The following is a 15,999-nucleotide window of genomic DNA, read 5'->3' on the forward strand; positions in this document are numbered from 1 at the left end:
GTGGTTAATGGCGGACCAGTCACAAGCAGAGAGAGATGAGAAGTGGGAAAACAGTGTAGAAATTAGTAAGAGAGCTGAGGGAGAGATGTCAACCACATTGAACAAAATAGACACAGACCCTATTAACTTAGGTAGAAGAGGACCTGCTGTTATTTTCTGTCTGAAAAATGCCAACAAAAAGTTCTAATGTTTAGACCTCATACAGTCTATGGTTTAGACTTTACCGTGACTGAAAGTGTTAAAGCAGCTGTTGGTAGGAATGGTGTTGAAGTCGTTACTTTTTTCTGCTGGGTTTGGAGAAAAGGTCATAATACCCATCGGTACTCATTGGTAAGTGGAGTAATTTGAGACTATTGCAAAATCTCTGTGTTTTCCAATGCCTTTGTATCAAGCAATGTTATTATTCCCCTCATTCCCGTTATGACAGACCAATCAGAGCTACTCTTCGACCCTTTTTCCTGATTTGTCGAGTGGTGGCCCCACTACGTAGCCCTGATTAGCTGGGAAGCCATTACTTCCTCATAGAACAAGCACCACAATCTTTTGTGTGCGGGGTTACGGGAGCAGAGAGGGGAGGGGTAGTGTTGACATTTGAAATCTCTCTCCAAAATTATGTTTATATCACAACTTCCAACAGCAGCTTTATGTCTAAAGTTGATTCAATCTGTAAGTAGCCTGATAAGATTTCTGTTACATTGGAAGCGCTACCAACTGTTGAAACTGAGGAAGTATTTTTTTAGCTGTATAAATAAATCATTTTGAAATCACTCAGATATCAATACTTAGTGTCAGCCTGTGTGTGTATTTAGTTTGTAGGAGGGTAATTGTGTAGTTAGCTGCTGGTTATGCCAAATAGAATCCTTTAGGCTGAAACAAGACCAATATCCACCGGCTAACTAAACATAATTCCTTACTCAATAAATTATACAGAAGTTGCAACATTCAAACTCTGAAGGGGACATTCATGCAGCTGTTTGTATTTTATTAAGCATCATTTATATAAAACACATCGACAAATTAACAGAATCCTCTCAGTCCGATCTGAATCATCACATCATCTGATGATCTGATCTTCAGCACTATGAGCTCATTTGATCTGCAGTTTGACTTTAATGTTCATGGCTGCCAGCTCCGCCACAAAGTACCTGAACACGTACGGCACCGACACAGAGTCGATGGAATCGCTCTTCCCGCACAGCGAGCACACTGTCCTTCGGTGTTTTAAGGATGACCAATAGGGAGGGGGTTTCTCCAGCAGGGGGGACAGCAGGCTCCCGCAGTCAACGCACACTTGAGCCACAGAGCGGTCCGAGCAGTTAAAGAGGCGGTCGTGTAGAAGGAAAGATGATCCGTGAGCAAGTAGGGCATCACGCTCCATCTCCCCAAACCGGATACCTCCCTGGATGTTCCTTCCTCCGACTGGCTGGTTGGTGACCTTGTCCCGAGCACCCGTCGTCCTCACCTGGAACTTGTCTGAAACCATGTGACGCAGACGCTGGTAGTAGACGACCCCAATGAAGATGTCAGCCTCCAGCTCCAGCCCACTCATCCCGCTGTACAGCCGCTCCGTGCCGTAGTAGTTGTATCCCCCAGCCCGCAGCATCTCACCAAAGTACTCGAGCGCAGAGGCATCCTCGGAGAACCTAAAGGGCGTGGCATCGTGGCTCAGGCCGTGCAGGGCGCCAGACTTCCCCGCCATGCTCTCGATCAGCATGCCGATGGTCATACGAGAGGGGAAGCCGTGTGGGTTGAACAGGATGTCAGGGCTCATGCCACTCTCAGTGAACGGCATGTCCTCGGCTGGCCACAGGCGGCTCAAGATGCCCTTCTGACCGTGACGGCTGGCGAATTTGTCCCCTATGGTGGGGTTACGTGGGATTCGTACAGTGATGCAGACTCGTTTGAAGCGCCCTGAGCCGGAGTCGTTACTGCAGACCTTTATGTTGTCCACAACGCCAGATTCCTGGTTCCTGGGAGTGAGAGAGTGAGAGAGTGAGAGAGAGAGAGAGAGAGAGAGAGAGAGAGAGAGAGAGAGAGAGAGAGAGAGAGAGAGAGAGAGAGAGAGAGAGAGAGAGAGAGGATGTTAATGTGTTAAAATGTTTTTATAGAGCTGTGACTTCATACTTTATTTTATCAAACCTAAATGTAACAAAGACTCTGATTGGTCTGTTTGAGACGTGTTAGTATCTATCTACAGTATTAACACATCTGCATTATGGTTAGTGATGAAGGCTAGTAGTACTTGTAGTAGGTGATGGAGGTCTGTCCCGTGTTCATGTTGATGTAGCAGTAGAATGGGTCTCCGTATTGCAGCGTTGACCCGATGTAAGGCAGACCATCAGAGTCCAGTTTGTCAGACACTTTGGGGTCTCCCGGTTTGGTCCCAAACACGATGCTGTCTTCTCCCCGAGCCTTGTCTGCCAGGTCCACCAGCTCCGTCTTGTAGATGCTGCCGTGAGCAAAACCACGCTCCCAAGATGACTTGTTCACAATCTGAGGAAGTACATCTGTCAGTTTCACTCTTCTTCCACTATTTATCTAAAGTTGCTGAGCTCCTCACCATGGCGTCCTCCATGTCGTAGCCTGTGTAAGAGATGACGGCCACGATGGCGTTGGTGCCGCTGGGGTAGTTGTCGAGGTCATATCTGTCATACATGGAGGGCCGGACTAGAGGGCTCTGGGGGGTCTGCAGGCGGTACAGTTTGTTGTCGGAGCGTTCCTTGAAGGAGTGCAGGGGAAAGCCCATTGTCTGCTTACCTGAGGACACACAAAGGAAAACCTTACAAGTCTACAACAACTCTGAAAGATTTAAAACACACACACACACACACACACACACACACACACACACACACACACACACACACACACACACACACACACACACACACACACACACACACACACACACACACACACGTATAGACACATGAACACGGGACCCTTTGCACACTGAAACACATTAACTCTTCACACTCTAAAACATACACACATATATGAAACTTTACACTCTGAACAAACACACTCATGTGAACTCTTTACTGACCCATCTGGCACTGGTACATGTTTCTGGGGCTCTGGTTGTGGTCTGAGTAGGGAATGAAGTTAGCGACCACGCTGAGCATGCTGTGAGGAAACAGCTCCTGATGAGTCGTCACTCCAGCCTCGACCTCGTCCTCCATGATGCCCACATTGATGTACAGCTGGAGGGAGACCCAGTTTGATCAAAAATCACCAAAAATCAATAAACTGTGGGCTGTCTAAGCATGTTTAAACTTCAATGTACCTGCTCGAAGGTGCCAATCAGCTCCTGCTCCCCCAGAGATACATTCCTGACGGGTCGCACCATCCTGCAGGGTGTGGTGAACAGGAACAGACCAGGGTACAGACTTGCCTTTCCTGTTTTAGGAACCAGAACCACCTCAGTCCACGGAGGGATCTTCTTCTCCTTCAGCACCTGAAGGGTTAAACTTTTTGATATCAGTGATCAGCCCAGACAGAAAGTTCAGCCAGGTTTAAAATCGTGTTCAGTGAACGTACCTTAAACCTGCGTATGGAGTCAACCACCACCTGAGCTAGATCAGCCTCCACCCAGCCGACAACCGCTCCGTCCAGGATCACCGGGTAACAGTCTGCAAACAACTGACCTGGTTGGCCGTCCACTGGAGTCACACCTAAGACAGAAGAGATGATGTTCTGTTAAAAACAGCTAAAAAACCACCAAGTCTACATCCTACCTGCATCAACACACCCGACAGGGCTGAGCCAGAACCAGAATGTGACCTCCAAGTGGACCTTTTTAGATTTACTTTATTGGATTCCTCTTGCATTCAGCTTGTTTGTGGATGCATAATGAGTTTGTGTTAAAATCTTGGTGTAGCCGGGGATAACTTGATCCTACGTCAAAACGATCTGCAGAAAGAAGTCTGGAACTTTTCACCTCTGCCTGTTGACACTGTGGCAAAAACCTTAGTTTCTATTGGCTTTCTAAATCGATCAACAACAGCTCGGCTTCACATTAGAGCTCAGTTCACCCTGTTTGGATTCTAGTCTGATGTTCAGAGAAGCAACAGGAGCTGTCCTACAACACTAGTCAGATTAATGAAGGCTCATGAAGTGGTCTGAAGACTCACCTAGGGAGCACAGCAGTGCAGGCAGAGACACAGTGGACAAACTCTGAGTCACTATCTCACAGCTAGCAGTCATGTGGTTCATGAGTCCACATGGCTCTCCGTCTGGCGTGTGGACAGGACAAAGGAAGCCCCAGGACTCAGGCAGCAGCTTCCGGACTGATGTGGTCCTCATCTTGGCGAAGGCTGCTCCTCTGTGCACGCAGCGGAAGTGAGACAGGTATCGGATATAGTTGAGTTTGTCAGCGACGACACACAGACCAGTGCTCTGCAGCATGCCCAGTCCTGAACACAGAAAAAAACAGGTTTATAGCATACTGGGACGTCATTTTTACAAACATGTACTAACACTGATAAGAGCTCAGTACCTGTTTTAGAGTTCAGGTTCCCGGTGGCCAACAGGTACTCAAAGGCTTTGGTGAGGTCAGAGCCTGTGTTGAAGATCTTAATGATGCTCTCAGAAGTCCAGCTTCCGCTCTGTCTGTGGCTGCGTTTATCGAAGGAGAGCTTCACCGACACCAACCAGGCTGCCAGACGCTCCTGAGGGGGGGAGGTATTGACATGTGACCACACTTTTCTAACGACATGAAGCAGTTTCCTTCAGAAAACAAGCAGTATATTAAATAGGACCATTTGGGCTGTGTCACAGGCAGCGAGCCACTTTCCTTGCATTACAAAGTATTATAGTTACACTCTGTCAGTAATTTAAAGCATGACTTTGGACAAACATGATTTTTTTTAGTCGTCAAGTAACCTAAAAATTTTGTCATTCTGATCTATAACTTTAAAATAATAACATAAACACTGGAATAAAACATCCATTGGATACTTGAACACCAGTATATGACATATGATAAGTGGTTGTAATATGGTAAATAAATGCTATTTATCATGTCTTTTCATCTCCCTCTATCCCTTTATCCAACCCCAACTCAGTTGAGGCAGATGGCTGTCTGACATGAGTCTTGGGTTTGCTGGAGGTTTATGCCTGTTAAAAGGAAGTTTGTCCTTGCCGCTGTTACTTGCTCTGCTCATGGTGGATTAAGATGAGGTCAGACTTAGCCCTGTCTGTTGGATGGGACTGGATCTTAATCTGTCTTGATGTTGTGTCGTTGTTAATAATACAGCAGAGTATGGTCTAGACCTGCTCTGTTTGTAAAAGCATCTTTAGATAACGTTTGTTGTGATTTGATGTTATATAAATATAGACTGATTGATGTCACGTCTCCATGGCACCCCTTCAAAAATAAAAAATAAAAAATAATTAGATTGTTAACATCAGCTGCTCATAAAATCTTTGTGAAAAGATGAAACAGTGATGTGATTGGAGAAGGGCAATAAAGCAGGAGAATATACAGATTGCAGAGTAGTGTGTAGCATACATAAACTTTAAACTGTACAAATAAATAACCTACAATATCATAAATTACATTTAAGTGTAACAATGTCTGCATCCTAAGAGCCATCTGTTGAATAAATGCCAATAAAAAGTTGGTTTTATGAAGTTAGAATACTTTGGAAGAATCAAATCCCTGATGAATGATGTTGCATGACCAGCAAACCACTTCATGCCTGACCAGATACACCAGATAGAGCAGGTAAACCAGGTATAGAGCAGGTACAGTTAGTCTCACCTTAAGGAACATCAGGTAGAGCTGACCTGGAGTCAGCACCTCCTGACACATGATGCTGTCAGGGTTCTCCTCTAAACACTCCTGCTTAGCGAAGGTGAAGAGCTTCCTTGTCATCAGACACAGCAGGTAGAACTTTTCAACGTCAGAGTGCAGGTGGACCAGGATACACTCACTGCAACATACACACACACACACATATAAGCTGTGCTGTAGCAGTAGCAGTTTTATTACCCAATCATTGTGTAGTAGATGCGTACTGTGTGTATTACACTTACTCTAGCAGGTAGCGTGCACACTGCTCATGTGTGTACCACTCGGGCAGGTTCATCTTCACTCTGAATCTCTCTCCCAGGTAGCTGAGGATGGAGCTCTGCGTGGAGCAGCCCTCCTCCATCACCACACGCAGCATCTCGCACACACAGCTCTTGAAGAACGAGTTGTCCTCCAGACCCTTCATCATCTCCTGCTGGATCTGAACGTCAGACCAGTCCACCAGAGCCTGACAGAGACCAGCAGTTTATTATATTTAAACTTTATTCTATAAATACATTATCTTCTATGTAAAGTATTGGTTCTTAAACATCTGGATCATTTGTTGGGGAAAATCTTCACTTTAATATAGGGATAAAAACAAGGCTACTCGCTAGTCATTTTTTTTAAAAACATAATAATGTCACATTTTATTAACTGTATTTCAACCAATACACAGATATACACTCTGAATATTGCTAGCATTTTATTAGTGTTCTGGCTAATAGCTGAGCTGAAGCATCATATGAACAGACTATAAATATCTCCTGTTAATAAGTTACAGGTAAGACTTGTTCAAGTAAGAAGTCAATCTATTTACTGGATGGAGTGTTTTCACTGCATTATAACACTATGGGATGGTGATGATTGTTCCGGGGGTTAGTCAGAATTGCTTGTGGTATGAACAGGATAAAGCACAATAAGGTGTCTATTATTAGAAATATATATAAACTCCTCAATGTCAGTGAATATCCGCTACCTGACACCTGATGAGGTATTATTCCCTCTGATACTTTCTAACACGTTCAGGAAAGACTCAAGCTGTGACTTAGCGACCTGATGCTCACCTTCAGGGCGAAGCCAAGCGGGAGGAAGAACAGTTCCTTCTGGTAGATGAAGTTCAACATCACTGTCCCGTTATCCAGATAGTGAAGGTTCATGTTCACCGCTGTGTGCTCCTCTTTCACACACCTTATAGAGAGACCTGAGAAAGTGGGGAGCCGTTTGAACACAAGGTTTAAAGTTACCGTACCTTGCTGAGGGAATTATGTAAAGCTTCTGTGAGTTGACTGAAATTAGTAGTGATGCTCTTTTACAACCCACAAAAGATAAGTCAGACCATCAGGAACAAGAGCCAAAATCAAAGCAAGGCAAAGTTTGTCACAGGAGCTTTAAGATTTTTGGTTTGGTAGTATTGTATTGTATAAGGTGGTCTTACCGTACTGGGTGTACCCCTGTCCTCTGCTCTTCCACTTTGGTCTTGACAAGGCGATGGGATAATTCCTCCTCGGCATGATTAACATCCTGATCACCTTCTCATTCCCATTTATGATGAAATAACCGCCCATTTCCTGTTCACGTGAGAATAAAACTTGATTATAAACATGTCTGAAGCGCTATGAGTATGCTTGTGTGTCGATGAGTGTGTGTGTGTGTGTGTGTGTGTGTGTGTGTGTGTGTGTGTGTGTGTGTGTGTGTGTGTGTGTTTGTGTGTTACCTCGGCCTCCTCATGATGCTCCACCAGCTCTCGTGGACTCAGTCCGTGTAGGTTACACAGATTGGACTTCACCATGATGGGCACATGACCCAGCGACTGCTTGATGATTCCTCTAGGGATACCATTCAAGGACCAGCTCACGTCTGCCTTAAATCGCAGCACACAGTTATCATTAACATGTACAGAAAAGTATTTTCCATAAAATATCAGATACAAAGTGTGCGTGTGTGAGACTTACCACCATCTTCCCTTTGTATGAGCATCTCCTTCCTCTGCACTCGGCAGGGAACGTCTTCATCTCCCTGCAGATGCTGCCTTTGGCCACCATGGGGCTGTGGAGGGTGGCATCAACAAATGCCAGACTGATCCGCTCATTCTTGACGGAGAACTCCAGAGGAGGGATGGACTGATAACAGAGAGGAGCATACATAGCATTAAAAGAAAGTGAGAAAAGTTAAAGGTGAACACCCACTGAAATAAGTTGAAGCATTGAGTACAATAATAGATCAACTAACTTAATAACAAAATTATTGTAATTAGAATAGGGTGACAGATTTCACTATTTACATCCTCCACTGTCACCACCTTCACCTCCACAGGTGCAGCTTCATTCATTCTCCTGTCTGCAGTCTACTTCTTATTTCACTGATAAACCATAGAACTGTAGAGGACCATCAGGCTTTGTGATCAGTGTTTTTATATCCTGTCATCATTTAACTCCATCACTTACTCATTTGTCCCTCGCACTGCACATGTTAATGCAACACTGATTCACAGGTTTCATTTGATGCTTTTAAAGACTAATGAGAGAATGGTTATTGCAAATTATGTTTTAGATGTTTGAGACACTTGTAAACTTTGTTATCCCCTCGTCTCATAATGATCAATCTAATTTAATCAAAATTATGATTGCAAAGGTTTTGAGATATCAGCAAATATCTGATCATTTAACAATCAATGTAATATCTCATCCCAGTTAAATGTCCAATTTGAATGCTACTTCCCACATTAGAGCACACATAAACACACTAAATATTTACTCATTTTCACTTTCAATGTGATGTGATTCATGTCATTAGTTATTTTAAAGCCAGGGTACTGCTTTACACATTTTTATTTATATTTCCCCTGCTGCTGTTACAGCTGATACTCCTGATTAACAAAGGGTCTCTTTAAAAGGAGTACAGATGAGTACTGTAACATGTGATGAGAACATTTTGCCATGCATGTCAGTAGTTTGCAAGTCAAGCATACAGCACGACAGACTGTCCAAACATGAATTAATGTAAAAACAGACAATACATATAACCTGGTATTGGTACAAAGACATATTTGTAGTTTGACTTATCCTACTCCACAATTTAATGATCATTTGACACACAGCTTTGATTATAAACCTAATAACAATTGCACATTTTCCTATTTCATAACTAGATCATGAAATACAACTTTAATACGTTTTCTTGTTTGCAATGTAAGCCAGGTTTAAACGCACCTATGTGTGTGCATAATCCACGATGACTGACAGCGATTATATGCTAAAATGACGCATATAATTACTATAAATCAGATGCATCTTATTGTGGTTTAGTTTTATCCAGGTTAAATCACACCTATGTGACCCTGCAGCGCCCGTCAAAGTCTTATAAATAATTAAACTTATGTGTCAATGTTACATAAAGGTCAAACCATGCATACACCATCTGGTTTATAACTTGATCCATGTAAAGACCCACCTGTACGACCCGAATGAGCCCATCAGAGAGCGCCTGGTCAAAGGAGTCGATGTGGGCTCGAGTAAGATCCTGGTTCGCCGCGTGCTGCTCCTCCTTCAAGACCCCGAACCCGGCCTGGGTCAGGTTCTTTAGACTCGGTTCTGTAGGTAAGTTAGTCCACTTAGTAGAAAAGTCCATGTTGGTTCTGTCAGAGCTTCATGTGCTTGTTTACCACACGTGCATGCTGAACCCAGAAGTACATTTCTCAGTTACAGGAAGTGCTCTTCTTCTTCTTCTGCTTCTTTTGCTTCTTTTGCTTCTTGTTTTTTTGTGTCATTGGACTACATTAGCGCCATCTAGTGGTATCCTATTAAATTGTTCCGCATCCGCGGGCGCTCTTAACTTTACAGTATATTTATACAGTTTACATTATTTATAATAAATGTATTATATAAATATAAATGTAGTATACATAATATAAATATAACATTTATTTATAAATTATTTATAACATTAGTTATCATTTATTTATTTATTTATTTATTATTATTATTATTATTATTATTATTATTATTATTATTATTATTATTATTATTATTATTAAACACTCTATGCTCTAAACACACATTCCTTCATATATTTTTTGTTACTCCGTTTCCTTGTGATAATGAGTTAATTAGAGCCATAGTAAGAACCCCATTGGAATCCAAAGGTGCATTTCATTTTTTGGATTACTTAATGACTTGCTTGCCTTTTGAGGGCCCACACAAGCCCAAAAGTTCAACAAACTGATGCAGGTGCATCAGGCCTGGCAAAACAGTTGAGAATTAACCGGTTTCGGATATGGACATGGCAAATTGGCTCAATAACGCCCCATTACAATTTGGAGGCATTTTGACCTAGCAAGATGAACATTCAACAGGAATTTACCCTTTTTAAAGATGTGGTTTTTGTTTCATTTCCAGGGCTCCTTTGAGGGTTAATTGTCCCTCGGGGTAAGACAAACAGGAAATCATTTATTTTGAACTTTTGATCACTCAGCTTGTGTTCAAAACTAAAAGTCTTTGTTCACCATTATCTGTCACTTTCCTGTTTTGTTTTAAAACCTTTCTGGGTGTCGACTGGTTTGGGGGATTGTTGATGTTTATGTATGTCTGTTCATGTACCTACTTGTTCAAACATTAAGAAAAAAAACTGAGAAATTAAGTTCAATAAAACAAAACAAACTAAAAGGCTGTGGCCATCGCAGCTGTCAAAGTTTGTTTCACTTAAGTCTGTTAATTGCCCAATGAGGCCCTTCTTAGATAGACAAGAAGTCTACCCCAGAAGACAAATAAAAAAAAGAAATGTTCTTTTAGCTTGTGTACAAAAAATAAAGGGTGTTGCTAAGGGGAATTGCCAGAGTTAAATGTCCTGGCATTAAACTGGAAATGACTAACTCAAATATACAGGGACCAAATTACCTCAAACTTTAGACCAGAATCCCTTACAAAGAGATTCAAAAGCACAAAACAAACACATAAATGGGATTAACTTACCTCATTCATGTTGGCAGTGACTGCATAGCATGTTGTGGTCATGGCCTGGCCTAACACAGCCTATGGCGATGTAGCCCCAGCCATAGGGCCCCAGGTCTAACTCTGTAGTAAAGTGAACCCACAGACGACTCGGAGCCCGTCAGTGTTTTAATTGTCTTTATTAAGTAAACTCTACACTTTAGTATTGCTTTTATTTTTTTTCTTTTCTCTCTAAATAGGAACTTTTCAATCACATATAGAACTTTTCATGGAGCTACACTTTGAGGAATACAAAAATATCACAGTACATTTTCTACTGAGTCACACCTGTGAGGTCCAATCAGAGTCCGGATCAGAACCACCGAGCTGCCGGGACGGGATGGAGCGTCAACATGTTAATAACAGCACCATGGTCTAAAACCACACTGAGGAGGGGAAGGAGGGGACAGAAACACTGTTTCAGATCTGACTCTGTGAAACAGGAAGTCTAGAGCTGGACCAGGACCAGGATGATTAGAACCACGGACAGGATCAGGACTCATGTCAGGTGTGACGTTAAGGAAAAACCTCCAGTATCCAAACACAAGAGAGAACTTTGAAATAATGACACTCAGCTTCTGTCCTCTCCTCAGTGTGAGACATCTCCTGATGCTTCCCATTCAAAACTTCATCTGAAAACACAACAATATCTTAACTCTAACACAGCTTTTCTCCTCTGTTCAACTTCACCAGACTGGATGGAGCAGAGACCTCCGCTTTGTTTGACTGAGTCTGAAATGATCATCTGATTCCTTACACCATGTAAGAGCAGCTCTTACAGCTCAATTATAGAATCCCTCACCCTCCTCTTCATCACTTTTCGTCTTTCTGCATGTTATCTTGACTGAGATTTTATCCAGTCGTTGACTTAAAGACTGAACTAAAAATTAGTCGATTTAATCGAATTTCCGGAAATCTGTAACAGAAAATTCTATTCAGCAAAAAATGTTTTGAAGACATCTGAAGAAGACTCTGATGTTACTCGAGTAAAGACATTTTTCTGTTACCACCACAGAGACTAAGACAAGCACCAGAATCTCCTCAGGACTCAAATGTTACTCTTCACCCTCAGGAGGTCTGAAACGTTGTAAATGTCTCCCTGAAGTCTCATATGGATCCAGTTCAAACTGATGGACTGAGTGAGTCTGATTCAGATGTTCTTCACTGAGTCCTGGGTCCAGCGGGGTCAGGTCGTCTCTGGTTCTGGTTTTCAGGTCCCTCCCCATCAGACTGAAATGTAAATATGGATCCCACAACAACAGCATCTTTAGCATCCTCGTCCTCCTTCTCCTCCTCTTCATCGGATTCTTTACAAAGTATCAAAAGATTAAACAAAAACAGAAAGTCTCCAAACATCAGGACGAGGACGAGCTGCAAACAGCTGATTTATTCAAACTAAACTAAAGAACAGAGGAGACGAGGGGAGGAGATAAGGGAAGGAGATGAGGGGAGGATGAAAACCACGGCCCCCCCTCACAGTCTTCAGTTAGATAAAGAAGGACACACTGTAATCCACAGAAAAACACAAACATGATGAACAGAGTCTGTCAGCAGTCTGTGAGGCAGGGAGACGATATAAAAAGGCTGTCTCTGTTTGGAGGGAGGGGGTCTGATTGTACTTCCTGTGTGCTGTCTGTCTGTGTCAGGGATCAGAGCCTCTGATAGATCCAGGATGTGTCTGTCACAATTTAGGGGGGTATCAAATCCTTTCCCCCTCTCCTCAGGGCGAGAAGGTAGCCATCTCCAGGCTGATCCTCTGCCACAGCTCCTTGGTCTGCTTCCCTCTCTTCAGGTTCTGCAGGACGTCGTTGAACTGCATCATCCCAACAGGAGTCAAACAGAACGCCCCCCGAGCACTGCGGATGATGTTCACAAAGTCATCGTAGTCTGCAGGGGTTAGGTGGATGAGCCGGTGGTGGATGTACTGAGGGGGGAGAGAGAGCGCAAGAGATACAGGTGAGACAGAGATATTGGGACAGGTGAATCAAAGACAGCGGTTTAGAAATTCCTACAGAGAGCAGCAAAACTAAAAAAGTAACTCATTGACTTGAGTCAAGCCCATTGCTTGAGTGTGCATGTCTACCTCAGGGTCTACCTACTAGTCTGACGTGGCCAAAAAAATCTCCTACCTGTACCACCTAAGCTAGCTCCTCCTGGATCATCACCCTATTTACCATGAAGATCCAGTACAGTGCCAAAATTATAGCTGACACAAACAAACAAGCCGGTCAAACTCCAGACCAAATACCCCCACAGTGTAAAAAAGACCCTGAGATACTCCTTTGCCCGACGCAATAACGTACTCTCCACCTGAAGGGAGCAGCCTACCATTTTCCTGCAGAGAATAATGGGCCAAGGCTTGGAAGTGCTCACCCTCAACCCTGCCGCTTCATACTCTGCTACAAACTGCCCTAACGCCTACTGGAGGTCACAGTGTGATGAGACCAACAGAATCACATCATATGCAAAAGCAACAATTTTCCACATCAACCAAAGACAGGGCCCGATAGCAGTCTGGTTATTCCGGAAACCCCTGGGATAACCATCCAGGAAGGCCTCATTCTTCAGATTAATAGCTTTCTTCATTGCTGGTGTGGGGCTTCTGACAGGCATCCCTAGTCCACCAACTACCAGATCTTTTAGTTTAGCAGGTTTGTTCAGCACACCAGGAGGTGATCAGTTGACAGCTTCACTCTTTACCCAAGTTTTCAAGACATACAGCCACAGATCTGAAGATACAACAACAAAGTTTATCAATGATCTTGGTCTGAGTTGTTCTCCTGCCACTTTCACTTAAAAAAATCACCCTGTGCTCAACAAGGTGTTTGTTATGACTAATCCAAGACTAGCCCAGGCGACAATAACCAAACATCACTCAGGTTCAGATCAGCTCTTGTTGTTCGCTGCCTTGGGTTACTCTTCAACCAGCCCCCTTGCCTAACACCTAAGGTAGTGCACGCACGCACGCACACACGCACGCACGCACGCACGCACGCACGCACGCACGCACGCACGCACGCACGCACGCACGCACGCACGCACGCACGCACGCACGCACGCACGCACGCACGCACGCACGCACGCCACTCCCTGCGAAGCTCTCTGTTATGCTTGCGCTGCAGATCGTATTGACTCTCCATGCACAGTCTCAGGTGTGTACATGACTGTGTTACCTGCAGGTAGGCCTGCTGGCAGCGCTGCACCAGCTGGTGGAAAGCAGGTGTTCTCAGGTGGGCGTGGATATGAGCAGGGTTTAGCCTCTGTAGAGCCTCCATGATGATCTCCTGCAGGACGAACGGACTCAAGACGCCTTTAGCTGCTCCCACACAGAACTGGTACACGTAGTTTACTCCTGAGGAGAGAACAGAGACAGATACAAGATTGTTATGTGGACACATTGAAAGAGAGAAGAGAGGGGCAAGACAGAAGACAGAAATACAATCAAAGAGTATGTGTAGATGACAAAGTGGTTAAAAGAAATCCATGTGTTGAGTTAACTTTAGAATATATTCCTGCATCCTCCATCATGTTTTTTCATGTCTCACCGAGTCGGGCAGCAAGTCCCAGGAGCCACTTGACATCCTCTGTGTAGGGAGGGCTTCTAGAGAAGTTGTTGGGGTGGTCATTGTGAGCTCGTCTACCCAACATCTCCAGAGCCAGCATGCCTTTATACACACAGAAAGAGATACACACCATATTACACACAGTACAGGGACTCAAACACAGTCCTGCAGTCACATGGTGTGTAGAGTATTGGTACTCCAACACAGAATTGTGATGCTGTGAAGTTCAGTCACAATACTCACCGACTCTGTATGCAGAATGCAGGTAGTGCAGGCCCTGCTGACTGATTGGCTGGCTGTGCTGCTCTTCCTCTACAGGGAAAGCTGTGCTGACCAATGGGGCAGGCTGAGCAGAGAGCGAGGGCAGGGAAGCCCCCTGCAGGGCCTGGAGGGTGGGGCCAGCGTGTGCACTGCCAACTGACAAACATGATACGTGCACATTAAAAGCCATTCCTTAAGAAAATTGAGTGTTTTTATGTTGACCTGATTGTGTCGTGCCTGTTATTACCTTTCTGAAACATTTGAACACAGTGTATGACAGAATCGGTCTGCTGACCTGCCACGGTGGTGCTGAGGGGCAGCCCAGTTTCTGTGTGGTAGGGGTGGACGGCGATCTGAGTCATGGACGGGACGGGGACACCAGGGAATGTCACCGCTGTGGCAGCGAGGGGAGGCTGAGGACCCGCTGCCACAGAGAATGGATACTGAGCCCCAATAAAGGCTGGGTGCATCCCCTGAATACACACACATAGATAGCTTGAGTAACATGCAATTCAGATGTGGAGGAAGTGTAATAACGTATGTCTACCAGAATCAATAATCACTTTAAAGAGTTGCCTACTTCAGCAGTATTATAAAATGTTTATATTCTATTGACAGACTGACTCACTGATTCTCTGTGATGTAAGAACTGGTATGAAAAAATAGTGTTTATGAAAAAAGGCTAACCAATCAATTATTAAAGCTAATTTATACCCAAGAGCCCCCATCCAGACTTTCTGAATAAAATAACAGAAATAAATATCTCCAATAATCCCACATGTTTGAGTCCTGACCTGAGGGTAGGCAGCCCCCGTCACGGGGAAGACGGCCGGGCGAGGGACATGTTGCAGTGGATGCCCCAGGTACTGTGGGGTGCAGACAGTAGGAAGGTGGGCTTGGATGGTAGTGTAAGGGTGGAGGCCCTGGCTATGTGGGTGGGCCATGGCCTGGCCTGGGAGAGGGTGGGACTGATAGATGGTGGAGCCCACTGAGATGACAGGGACCACTGCTGCTGCGGTGACCGCAGTCACTGTGGCCAGCCCCCCTGACTCCATGTTGGGCCCCCCATCGAGGACTACACAGCTAGACTCTACCGGCCTTCTGCCAGGGCCCCCGTTGGCCCCACAGCGACCAGAGGTCTCCCTCTGCTGGCCTGAGCCCCCTCCCATAGACTGCTCATACAGCCAGTACCACTGATGGGCCACCTCGAACAGAACCTCAGGATAGACTCCACCCCCTTTAGCAGCCTCCTCCACCGCCATGCAGGCTTTCTCCAGCATAACGTTGTCCTGAGGAGTGAGAGAGAATGAAAAGTGAAGAGCAATCCCTACAAATCATAAACATTTATATGACCACTCTATAAACCACGTTAGTTTTTCTTCACTGGTTCCTT

At 44.5% G+C, this 15,999-nt stretch overlaps 2 protein-coding genes across 5 annotated transcripts in view; both read right to left on the bottom strand.

Moving 5' to 3' along the window:
• Positions 1-957: 957 nt before the first annotated feature.
• On the bottom strand, positions 958-9,531 carry polr1b (RNA polymerase I subunit B). The gene is made up of 15 exons (XM_034681482.1): positions 9,248-9,531; positions 7,750-7,917; positions 7,512-7,658; positions 7,233-7,365; positions 6,862-6,998; positions 6,040-6,263; positions 5,765-5,936; positions 4,499-4,670; positions 4,134-4,415; positions 3,541-3,674; positions 3,287-3,457; positions 3,047-3,203; positions 2,561-2,757; positions 2,243-2,493; positions 958-1,970 (listed from the first exon to the last, which is right to left on the bottom strand). Exons 1-15 carry the CDS (start codon positions 9,422-9,424, stop codon positions 1,088-1,090), a joined length of 3,405 nt encoding a protein of 1,134 aa, XP_034537373.1. The 5' UTR covers positions 9,425-9,531; the 3' UTR covers positions 958-1,087.
• Positions 9,532-10,905: 1,374 nt separating this feature from the next.
• Positions 10,906-15,999, bottom strand: part of zswim8 (zinc finger, SWIM-type containing 8) — a 28,587-nt gene continuing 23,493 nt past the window's right edge. For 2 of the 4 annotated variants that reach the window (XM_034681500.1, XM_034681499.1), the window contains exons 21-26: positions 15,401-15,895; positions 14,902-15,079; positions 14,589-14,762; positions 14,328-14,447; positions 13,956-14,134; positions 10,906-12,706 (exon numbers count right to left, since the gene is read on the bottom strand). In XM_034681500.1, coding sequence (XP_034537391.1) covers positions 12,503-12,706; positions 13,956-14,134; positions 14,328-14,447; positions 14,589-14,762; positions 14,902-15,079; positions 15,401-15,895 — 1,350 coding nt within the window. In that variant the 3' untranslated portion in view covers positions 10,906-12,502. Of the gene's footprint in view, positions 12,707-13,955; positions 14,135-14,327; positions 14,448-14,588; positions 14,763-14,853; positions 15,080-15,400; positions 15,896-15,999 lie in introns of all 4 variants that reach the window. The other 2 variants (XM_034681498.1, XM_034681497.1) reach the window with 1 other exon arrangement.

This window comes from Notolabrus celidotus, chromosome 4 (assembly GCF_009762535.1).
Source record: "Notolabrus celidotus isolate fNotCel1 chromosome 4, fNotCel1.pri, whole genome shotgun sequence".
Classification (NCBI taxonomy): Eukaryota; Metazoa; Chordata; class Actinopteri; order Labriformes; family Labridae; genus Notolabrus; species Notolabrus celidotus.